The sequence below is a fragment of the Choristoneura fumiferana genome, chromosome Z (genome assembly GCF_025370935.1).
Source record: "Choristoneura fumiferana chromosome Z, NRCan_CFum_1, whole genome shotgun sequence".
Lineage (NCBI taxonomy): Eukaryota > Metazoa > Arthropoda > Insecta > Lepidoptera > Tortricidae > Choristoneura > Choristoneura fumiferana.
The window spans coordinates 9,863,871-9,875,748 of record NC_133472.1 but is presented as its reverse complement, the minus strand read 5'-3'; the positions used below and the strand labels follow the sequence as shown (position 1 = coordinate 9,875,748).

Below are 11,878 nucleotides of genomic sequence, written 5' to 3'. Positions count from 1 at the left end.
TGTTTATTTTTACTGCGTTCATTATTTGCACACAACTCACAGCAACTGATTACAGACATTTTTATACGTGGTGAAATAACGCGAAATAAGTATGTGAAGCATGCGATAGCTGCTACAATAAGGATCTATATCAGAGGCTCCCAAACTTATTTCGTCTAACGCCCATTTTGAAAATTAGTTATTTTGTAGCGTCCCCCATTTTTTTTCACCTTTGAAACCTCAATAACATATTAGTCTCGCCTAATGAAGGTACAAAGGTGTTTTTTTTTCTGGGCTCCTTACCGCCCCCCTTTAGGCCTCCAGCGCCCACAGGAGGGCGTTATCGCCATGAGATCTAGGGTAAATATGGACAAAATGGCATGGCTGGCTTATTTTGAAATCGGCGGGCTGTCGAAGTGTCCTATAAGTACTGCAACACGTGACAGCCATATTTACAACTCTGCGAAACTATTCGTAATTATATTTATTAAAATTAATGAACTATGATATGATCTCTTGATTTATATTGACTTTAAGGCGTTTGTCGGCTGTTTTAATAAGATATGATTTATTTTATTATAATGTTTTCGTTATATGTGGACAAAACGACGTACATACTAAAAGACGATGGCTGACTGATGATGATGAGTGCCCCTATATTTATTGCTTAAATCCTTTTTTCCATTTCTAAGCTCGCTGAATGCTGTCACAGAACAGCTTAATTTTCTGATATCTCAAAAAAAAGTATTTTTTAAAAAAACTTAGTTTTTTTAGCGACCTATCTTCTTAAAATTGGAATGTGCATTATATCCTCACATACCTTGTGTTTAATTTTGTCCATGCTACGTATATAATGGACAAAATGGTTTTTTTGGATTCGTTGCAAATTAGCTAAAAGCCTATATTAATATTACTCATAGCCAATGAACTAAAGTTGATTAAGTATAAATGAATAATAAAAATGATTATTTTTACGTTAGGTTAAGAAATAGAAAGAAAGAAAAACATTTAATCGTGACATTTATAAAGTGGATAAAAAGAAACAAGGAATTAAATCGAGACAAATTTGTCACGAAATGGTCCCAACTCAGCATGATGTCAACCTTGGGCCGACGCTGTTCTTCCGTTGGAACCATGATAAACCATGAATATTGACCAAAATCAAAACATCCTGTCATTCTGCCCGAACTTCCCCTACTTAATGCATGACACTATACCTACGTTGCCCGACAGGTACGATCAAGTGCCTACTTTAATCCCTGGCCCACCTCGGAACCATTTCACAGTAAACGTGACATCACATTAATCAACAATGAAAATCGTAATGACTTTTCCTTGACTTTTCCTTTGAAAAGGTTCCATGGTGGGTCAGGGATTATAAAGTCCTTGACCGTAATAGGTAGGTACTAGCAATTTCAGGCAGGGTCGCGAAGTAAGCCACAAGCGTTCCAGTGGCCCTGCCGCCATGCGGCGAGGAGGAATTTCCGGGGAGTTTTTAGTGGGTAGACCGGGGCCTTCTGCCCCATACCACACATACCCGTCCCGGTCCCCCGGCCGGGCGGAATGGGTAACTGCATTTTCTCCCCGAAAAAAAAGGTACTAGCAATTTACAACTCTATACATATTTAGGTAAAATTCCTAAAATTCGTAAAATTAACAGTTACATGATAGACAATCAGGACTTTCAGGACTTAGACGGGCAATGTAGTTTAGTTGTACAGTCGCGTGTATAAACATGAACTTATCCAACGCTCCGAAAATATATACCGCACTCTTATTCCAACGTAATAAATAATAATAATAAAGCCGTAGTACAATACATTTGAGTAGTTCGAATAGATAGATATTTTTGCAATGGACTGTACATACACCTCGACGTTATATAGATGCTTCTTAGTTTTTAAATTATAGATGCAAAAAATATCATTATACTAGCGAACCGCCCCGGGTTCGCACGGGCAAAATAAAATAAAACCGGCCAAGTGCGCGTCGGACTCACGCACGAAGGGTTCCGTACCTATACAACATTAGACATAGCAAAAATCACCAAAAAAAAACACGTTTACTGTACGGGAGCCCCCCTTAAATATTTATTTTATTTTAATTTAATTATTTATTTATAAACTGAATGAAAACACAAATAAATATTGTGAAAATTTCAACTGTCTAGCTATCACGGTTCATGAGATACAGCCTAGTGACAGCCAGACGGACAGTGGAGTCTTAGTAATAGGGTCCCGTTTTTATTACCCTTTGGGCACAGAACTCTAAAAAGATTTCTATCAAGGGCACTTCACACACGCATTTTTTAGCTCCATTTCCCAAAAACTACACCCACCCGCGCGAAGCCGGGGCGCGTCAACGTAGAGTAAATGCATTTTTTGGTTAGACTGATATTTTTTAATTCGTAATATCTGTGGTAATATCTTTTGAATGGCATGTCCGATTTGAAAAAGTAGTTATAGTTTTTTTTTTTTATACTGTATAGGCTTGCGTTTGGCCACAATCACGCCTGATGGAAAGCGAGGATGAGGCCTACGATGGAGCACGCTTGCCTAGTAAATGCTCATTCACCCTAGACTAGACTATAGTGACATAACTACAATAGTTGGACATATGGTAGCGCGAAGTTTTTTGTAGATATTTAACAGGAAACTAAAGTACTTACATATGTTGTATTTTTTTAAATATTTACCTTAGCGGTCCCCCGACACCGACGCTTAGATAAAAAAAAATACTAGGTACTTATACTAAATTAACTTTGGCTAATTTTGCGGGAAATCAGCATAGTCCCCGCGGGATAGGGATAAACGAATTCTTTGCAGATGAAGTCGCGGGCAACAGCTAGTTAGTGCATAATTATTATTTACTTTTTAGTTGTCTTTTTTGGCGGCGTTTTTTTTATTTTTGCTGGCGTTGTTTTGTGTCGGGGGTTTTTTAAATTTTTAATTTAAGTTTGTTTTATTTCATGTTTTTTTAAAACTGGTATATTATTTTTTCAAAAGTGTACTAGTGTGTTGGATATCCTTGCTGCAGCATCAGCTCATCGTGTTGCCACCATTGCATTGTATGTAGAATCAAATACTGATCAAAAGGAATCGAACACGACATACCTGCTTTATTTTTTCAAGAGTATACTGCTGTACTGGATATCCTGGCTGCAGCATCAGCTCGTCGTGTTGCCACCACTGTATTGTATGTAGAATCAATTACTGATCAAAACGAATCCAAACACAACATATGTGCTATATTTTTTTTAAGTGTACTGTGTACTGGATATCCTGGCTGCAGCATCAGCTGTTGCCACCATTGTATTGTATGTAGAATCAATTACTGATCAAAACGAATGCAGCATCAGCTCTGGATATCCTGGCTGCAGCATCAGCTCATCCTGTTGCCACCATTGCATTGTATGTAGAATCAAATACTGATCGAAACGAATCCAAACACGATATATCTGCTATGGTTTTATCAAGTGTACCTACTAGTGTTCTGGATATCCTGGCTGCAGCATCAGGCCGAGAATTCCATAATCTTGCATACATTGGTGTTTCAAGTTTTAGGTCCCAAATATGTTTGAAAGTAAAGTATATACCCATTATGCGTCTAAGATTCCTACCGCAGCGAACAAAAGAGCTGATGATCTTGAAACGGCTGAACCGACTTTGGTAAAACATGTCTAAGAACCATCGCTGGAAAACCTGTTTTCAAATAAAAAAAACCGCATCCAAATCGGTCTACCTGTTTAAGAGCTACGGTACCACAGACAGACACACAGCCACACAGACAGGCACACAGACACACATAGCGGTCAAACTTATAACACCCATCTTTTTGCGTCGGAGGTTAAAAATACAAACATACAAAAATCCAAATGTTTCCTCTTTATTATTAAGTATAGAAGTATAGATAGATTACTACGTAGGTACATATAAGTACATTCCTTCAGAGAACGTTTAATAGGAATTATTTGCAGAAAATGATGTCATTAAGTAATAAATAAAGTTTTTAATATTATCATGCGATCAGTCGGGGGACTATGAGCAGATGAGTTGCGTGATCGATGGCGTGTAGAGTTGGCTCCCCCGCGAGAGACCGCTCTATCTGTGACAGAATCTTCATATTAGTTGATCATGTTATAGGATTCTGCGCCTCTTAAGACGTCATATCTGGTCAGGCTCAGTGAGTAACCCTGCCAGCTGGTTAGGGTGGCATTCAAGTCACTTCTTGTATTTTGTTGAATATGACTGAATTTCTTGTTTCACTGTGTTAATCCTTAGATGTTGATGGACCTCTGAATTCCTGATGAACCAGGGTGTATTGGCAATTTGCTTAAGTATAAAGTCTTCAACTCTTTGTATTAAAGCGATGTTAGAGTCGCATGCAGAGCGCCACAGCTGGTGGATGCCATATATTGGTTTCAGAACAGTTTTGTATATGAAAAGCTTGTTGTCTAGAGACAGGACGCTGTTTCTCCCAAGCAGCCAGTACAACCCACGGAATCATAGGTCGAGTTGATCCCTTTTTGCTCGGATATGTTCTCCAGGCTAGCCTACGATCCAAATGGAATAAATAAAGTACACGATCCCGTCGTTAGAAAGGTTGATAAATCGGTCGTAAAGTTACCTACCTACAATATTTTCATTTCAGAGGCCCGTTAGGGGCCAACCAAGAAGTACGTCACACCAATTTTGACCATTTTTAGCACCCTAACCCTCCTCTCCCCCCTCTTGTCACGCATATTACTATGAAATTCGCCATTATTTTGTTCGTGCGTTACAAACCACCTGCCCCCCCCCCTTCCCCTAAATTTGTTATGTAATTTATGGATGACCCCTTATTCAAACTTTGCTAAGAATCATAGCGGTTAAAGCTCTTTCTTTCAATATGACAAAAAGCCTCATCGGAATCAATCCTTCTATTTGTGTGATACAATTCCACAGACAAATTGCTGTCTTATTGCTGAAGTCGGTAGGATAAAAATATGGGTCAGGCTGCGATCAAGGTAGGTAAATCTACTGTGAACACGACTCTATCGGCAAATGCGGTTGATGAAGGTTAGATAGAACATTTTAGGTCCACTATATACCGGTACGACGGTGACTCCACACTACACAGAACCCAAATTCTAAATTTTGTTTTTGTAGTAACAAAGACGCCTAGGTAGGTTTTAACAATGACATTGTTTTTTAGCTAATCTGTAGATAACTCAAAATAACTGCTAAGGTTCGTATCAAAGTCCGAAAAGTATTTTGATTAGGTACTTACTTAGTATTTAACAAGGATGTAAGGTTTAGGCACTCATCAATATACCTACTTTGAGTTTATAAGCTGAAACTACCTATAGGTACAATGCGTAATGGCCGTGTTTTATGATCAAATATCTTCATCTCTAAAAGTAAATTGATGGTTTGTAAAACAAAATGTACAATAGCTTGACGAGGGAAACCCACATTTTTCCACTAACACCTATTTAATTAATATCTGTGGAGAAAGGTGGGGAAGAACACTTTGCGTAATTCATCTTTAATTTTATATTACCCATTCGTTCGCTTAGTAACCATGTTGATACGCTGCTTTTGCCCATTTCACTTGAACTCTGCAAATCATGATCGATCACCGTCGTGCGCAACCTCTAAGTGCTGCAATATCATAACGCCCAAATATTCATGCCAATGTACAAACTAACTTATTTCAAGAATCAACTTGAGATCGCTTTACACTGACCGTCGTATCAGTCACCTATTGAACTGCGGCCTATCGTACCGGTAATAACTGGACGGCGGCCGCGGCAGGCGGCTGGTGATAACGCGCAGCCACATTACTACGCGACGCTCGCAGAACCGCCTCCCGTACCCAGCCAAGCAAATACCACTTCTATTCCAACGCCACTCTGTCACTTTAAAACGGGACAAACAATCCACGAGCCTGATTAGCTACTTTTCGTACGGCACGGAATAGTTTTAACCAGTTTTCCCAAGGGGAACGCGAAGCATATTCGCGGGGGTTTCGTTCGCTTATCAGCTCGCTGTCACTCCGAGACTTTTATAAGTAAGCGATGCGCGCGCTAGCCATCATTGTCTCGGTAGATGCCGAACGGTGACCACGTAAAGTGATTAACTTGATTGATAGACGATAGTGTTCAGTAAAAATGTTACTTTTTCCGCAATGGAGAACGGAGATGCCAGGGGAAGGGTGCAGGGTGCAACGTTGGATGCCCGCCGAACGTTTCGCGCCTTACGTCGCTAGGCCTGTCATGTTACCCACGCCACAGGTAATTATTTTTGGGATTGCAAAGATTATTTCCAGATTATTTCTTGTGTTTATTTATTTATCCAGCCGATATTATATTTATTTTTAAAAAGATGGTGTTCTTTCAGTTGGAAGAGGAGGAATCGTCAGGCGGTTCTTCCCCAGAGCGGGAATCTCATGAGGAGATAGTGTGCGGTTGGCACGGGTGCTACGCGCGTTTCAGCAGCGTCGTGCGTTTGTCGGCGCACGTTGCGCGCACTCACGCGCTCGCGCACAGAGACGGACTCTTCTACTGCGGCTGGAGAGACTGCTTGAGGCCTCAAAGGGGATTTAACGCACGGTTAGTTTTTTAAATGTTATTTTTCCTTGACAGATTATTATTATCATTTTAACTACCTGTAGCTCAGATCTTTTTTTACATTTTCAGTATTTAATAGTACCTAATCTACGCTTTGTAACATTTCAACAGCCACATTAAATCTTAATCGCTGTGTAATACATATACACCTGCCATGCAATTTCTTAGGACCACCATATTATGTCAACTCTATTTTTTTCCGTTTTCTTTGCCACACAAATCCCTGGTCCACCATGTGTGTCACATAATTTATGGATGGCTTACTCTTACGGAAATTTCGATATATTCACTAAATATCTACAGGTATTATTTTTACACAAAATTTGACTGATAATTTGTGTTTGTCAACAGGTATAAGATGCTAGTACACATACGAACGCACACCAACGAGCGTCCGCATACATGCAACCAGTGCAACAAAAGTTTCTCAAGAGCAGAAAACCTGAAGATTCATCTGCGATCACATTCCGGCGAGAAACCTTACGTCTGTCCATATGAGGTAAACATTAGCTTCGCTATTCATTATTTATTATCAATGTAAATGAATAGAAAATTTCGTTTTGGACTTTGCGAAACTTATAATTTTACTCTTTGACAGGGATGCGGCAAAGCGTACTCAAACTCGAGCGATCGCTTCAAACACACAAGAACGCATACAGTGGACAAGCCGTACTGTTGCAAAGTGCCAGGATGCAACAAGAGGTACACCGATCCGTCCAGCCTCAGGAAACACGTCAAAACCTACAAACACTTCACGCCGAAAGCCCGCGACGCACAGGAGCCAAACAGCCCAGAGACAAGCTCGCCCGCAAAAGAGAATAGCTTCTCCCACAGCAACATTCAACCGTCCTCACCAACCCACGTACAATACAGCCCGCCCAGAAACATTTCACCAACAATACCTCCTTACAACCCTATACTGCCGATGGCCGATAACATTCCCACTGTTCCATACGCGCCAATTCTGGAGCCAGTTTACACTAGAAGTTTGGAGCCCATGTACCCTTTAAGATTGCCAATCCATGAAATGTCCTACGTAGAGTACACGCAGATGTACGAGCACGCATACAGAAATTACTATTCTAACAGCATCAGCTACCCTGTGTTGCGTCCCGCGGTCGGTGAAAAAGCCTACACGTACGAAGAACGACCGCGATTAGACGCCGCAATGACAGACAGAGAAACAATGGAAACCGCAACCGTGGACATGCCACTAAACTTGAAATGCGTCAGACGGGAGAGCAGACTCGACAAACTGCCTATCCGCACAGACTTGCCATTAGATTTAAGCAACAAAAGTTAGTATTCAAAGTATTATCCAATAAATTATTTTTAAATTATTATAAACGTTTCTCATTGAAACCCTGAAGAAAGTCATGTGGGAACAAAAACACGGCAAAAACAAACATATGCATTCTGATGCTGATATTCATCGTATTCAGCACATCTTTATCACTATGCAAATATTTTACATGACAAAGTGTTTGCATTTTATCTCACGGCAAATTGCTCTTTGCTTTGTTTTTTATGAAACTTAATCAACGAATGAACAGATTATTCATTAATTACAATTTTTTTTTTTAAGTTACACATTTTAGTAATTGTAACTGTAGACAAAGAAGTACGTTAAATCAAACTACAAACAACAGTCAGGATGGTTCCATGCCCGTTGTCGAATACTTTTTAAATACTACCTACAAGGGGTCTGAGTCTAACAGTTAGCTATCTGTGATCTAAATACCGATTAATATATACAATATTACATGTTACATTATCAAATACTAATTAATGTTAGGTATTCACAGAATAGAACGGCAAATTATAATGGTCAGCAACAGTTTCATACCTACGAGTAGCACCTACTTTGAAACGTCACGCCCCTACCTATCTTTGTCACACGCATATTATTATCACACATAGGAATCCACGGGGCAAATTTTTGTGACAGGTAGTGAGTTCCTAAATCGATAATCTCAATTATCGATGCTTGTTCCAAATACTAGTGATCACTTCAAATTATTTTGTAAAAATATTTTTTTATCAAGTGATTGAACTTTTATTTTTTTATCAAAATTGATGAAATTTAACAAAATAATAACGTAATTCTCTTCTTTTTTAAAAACGATTTTTGATACTCATCATAATTGTTTTTCTTAATTACTGTCCCATCCACTGTTGTTAAAATATACCATCAGAATTTTTCCAAATTTTTGGGCGTTAAACGTCTCCGTCTTGACTGATGCATCCATTGCAGGTGGCTGAATGTCAAATAAATAAATAAATCATTTAAAATATGCTTTGTGTGAACTTCATCAGAACAATACTTAAAAAAATACACACTACTGGGGGCGATTACTAGTCTATGGGACAAGCATCGATAATTGAGATTATCGATACAGGAACTCACTACTTGTCATAAAATTTTACCCCGTGGATTCCTGCCTGATTATTATTAATCGTCCATCCCTTTCACGTCATACAAGTAGGTAGAACTTTGAACTATTTAGGTATGTCCACGATAAAAGAAAGTGCACTAGTACTCAAGATACTTTATTTTACCACAAGCTTAAACTACACTCGCGTTTGTGTAATAAAAAGGGGGACCTCTTTCCACAAGTTCAAATTTATTATTCAGATAAAATCCACTTTTTTACCTTTTACAACAAGGCCAAATCTCAAATAAGTGAAATATGAAAATAAACACATTTGAAAAGCACAACTGAATAGTACAGTCGTCAAAAGAACGGTCTGAGTGCTTGAAAATATCTGAACAATTGTTAAGATATTTATGAGCAGTTAAGCAGCTCCGATGTTTATAATGGCAATGGTACCACAGCCTAACCCCCTCATTCATAAAATGTTACAAACCTGTTGTAGCAAAATGTGTTTTAACTGTCCCATACTCGTAAAGACGAATATCAAAGTGACAGATAAAGGCATAAGTTAACATAGGGTTAGCAAGGGTTAATGAAGAAGGGGTTATCTATACATTTGTCAGTGAAAGTTTCATATTTTGCGAATACGTCCAAGTGATACACCACTGGCACAACGTATGGGAACAAGTGGAAGTTGGCGTAGTAGCCGGCAGCATAGCCTTGCGAAGTAGTTATAATGTGGTCTTTACGGAGGTTTCTTCACACCGACGTAGATTCTAATGTAGCCCGTTCGCTAGGCCCGTACGAGGCGGGACATTCCTTCGGCGATGGTGTTGAGAGCATCCAAGTCTTTGCGCGTCGTGTCTAAGAGATGAGCCATGCCGCGCTGTTGCAGGGTTAGGAACTGTTTCAAGTCTTCTTGGGCACCTGGTGTAAAATCAGCTTAGTGTTAACCCTTAAATGTCACCGTTAGATAGTAATAGTTAGTTATAAGTAGAACACTGATTTACTTTTACACGCAGCTTTCATGATTCAGTCAATTAAGGAATGAGAGATAATAAGATGGAAACTCGTATACAGCTCAAGCAAGGTGTCCTAAATGTAGACAACAAGAGTACTCGTGAAAACCAATCAAATGAGCCCAAACTCTACGGGGCTACATCGTTTTGTTACCGAGATCCTGTAGTCACTTTCCGGCTCCATCATCAGGATCCTGGACATCATCCAGGTGAAGAGTACTTGCGAAGACAAATTAAATGAGCCCCAAACTCGACGAGGCTACATCATTTTATTACTGAGATCCCGTGCCCACCTTCCGCTCCATCATGAGATCAGCTTTATGGTGCCATTTATCTTGCATTGTCACCAAATATACATAAGTGTACCAAATTTAAGCTATATCGGAGACCAGGAAGTGGTTGAAAAATGGTTTGAAAATTTTGGAACATCACTTACGTATTTTCTGACATATACGTACATACGAACATTGCAAGTTAAATAAAAAATCAAATAAATAATTTATTATTAATGATATTTCAATGACTAAGAGATAATCGGGAAAAACTGCCTTTTTTGACATTTGACCTTGAATAACTTACGACGCGAACACGAGATTAAGTGTGACTTTTGAGACAACATTTAGGACACCAAAATGAAGCTGTATACGAGTTTCCAGCTTATTTTCTCTCATTCCGAAGTGAATCTCCTTATATGACGCATTATCAGTATTTGCATGTTTTTATGTTAAATAAAGAAAGTAACAGCACTATTATAGTCGACAAAAATACGGCATATTTATTAAGCTGGGTATAGCTATGGAAGAACCGGGGTAAAAAAGGTAAGTATCCAGTCAACAGAAGTGAATAAACTGTTAAGGAGCTAAAATTAATCTACAACTTTATGCCAACGTAATAAGAGTGAAAGCGTAAGGGGTAATCTCATGTTCTGCTGGCGACTAAACGTGACACGGAGAGGTAAATGACACCAATAAATGTCTAAAATTATAACAACCTGTCAAATGGATGCAATGAAAAGCTAACTTATCTAAGTTAGCGTTTATTTAGGACTTCATGATGTATTATGTGTCATGTTCAGAAGGGTACTTTGCATTTGCATCTGTATATAGGGAGGTGCATTCATTGGTTTAATTCTGTATCTTAGTCTTGTTTTATATAATAATATTTTCTTTCATGCCAGGGGGGGTGCAGGTGCACCCCGTTGCACCCCCCTCCCGACTCCCATGTTCTCTTTCCAGACAAACGATAGATTAATTTACCGATAATACTAGCTTTGGAGGTGTTGCATATTTCTGCACTTGTTTGTTCACACACCAAACAGTGACAAATTATAAAAGCACTGTGATAAATCAGAGCAACTTAACACAGTACTCATTTTTATAGTCTAAACTGAATTTTAATTTCACCTGTTATTGCTGGAGAAACCTAGCGTATACAACTAATCTTATTGTCATCATTTCATTAAATACCTTCATAAAAGTAAAGTACCTAATTGTGTGAAGTTTACTTGCCAAAACTTGGACCTGGGCCCAATTGCATAACAAATTACAAGCTAACAGTATTAGCGCTTTTGTATTGAATTCACAAAAATCCCAATAAAAAAATCTTTCATTTTTTCCCAAACTAAATTTGATCACTTAGAGATTGTATCACAAAGGAACAAAATGATATTTTTACGACGAGGCGCTATTTTGAGTCCAGAGTGGAGTAAGCGATTCTAGAATAGAATTCTGAGCGCAGCGAGGGATTCAAAGTACTCCACCGCCCGAGAAAAAATATTTTTATGCTGCTAGCTACCCAAATAGCACAAACCAGCTGCACAAAAGCTGGATTTAAGTCACAAATTCACAATCGAAACTTAAGCTGCTATACTTTAGCGGCACTATGGTTTGTTAAGC

The 11,878-nt window shown here is 38.9% G+C and overlaps 2 protein-coding genes across 2 annotated transcripts in view; one reads left to right on the top strand and one right to left on the bottom strand.

The window, feature by feature from the left end:
- The first annotated feature begins 4,809 nt into the window (after positions 1 to 4,809).
- Positions 4,810 to 9,026, top strand: LOC141426562 (uncharacterized). Its single transcript, XM_074085566.1, has 4 exons — positions 4,810 to 6,253; positions 6,360 to 6,571; positions 6,941 to 7,088; positions 7,188 to 9,026. Exons 1-4 carry the CDS (start codon positions 6,131 to 6,133, stop codon positions 7,890 to 7,892), a joined length of 1,188 nt encoding a protein of 395 aa, XP_073941667.1. The 5' UTR covers positions 4,810 to 6,130; the 3' UTR covers positions 7,893 to 9,026.
- Positions 9,027 to 9,126: 100 nt separating this feature from the next.
- Positions 9,127 to 11,878, bottom strand: part of Nup54 (nuclear pore complex protein Nup54) — a 36,973-nt gene continuing 34,221 nt past the window's right edge. The window contains exon 12 of the mRNA XM_074085556.1: positions 9,127 to 9,891. Within this exon, the coding sequence (XP_073941657.1) occupies positions 9,758 to 9,891 (134 nt within the window). The 3' untranslated portion in view covers positions 9,127 to 9,757. The remainder of the gene's footprint in view (positions 9,892 to 11,878) is intronic.

What these genes read in the sequence shown, in the direction of transcription:
- LOC141426562 (XM_074085566.1), top strand. Translation starts at nt 6,131, where the DNA reads ATGTTACTTTTTCCGCAATGGAGAACGGAGATGCCAGGGGAAGGGTGC. An exon ending in CAAAGGGGATTTAACGCACG is followed by an intron (nt 6,572 to 6,940) that starts GTTAGTTTTTTA and finishes GTTTGTCAACAG; the next exon opens with GTATAAGATGCTAGTACACA. An exon ending in CTTACGTCTGTCCATATGAG is followed by an intron (nt 7,089 to 7,187) that starts GTAAACATTAGC and finishes ACTCTTTGACAG; the next exon opens with GGATGCGGCAAAGCGTACTC.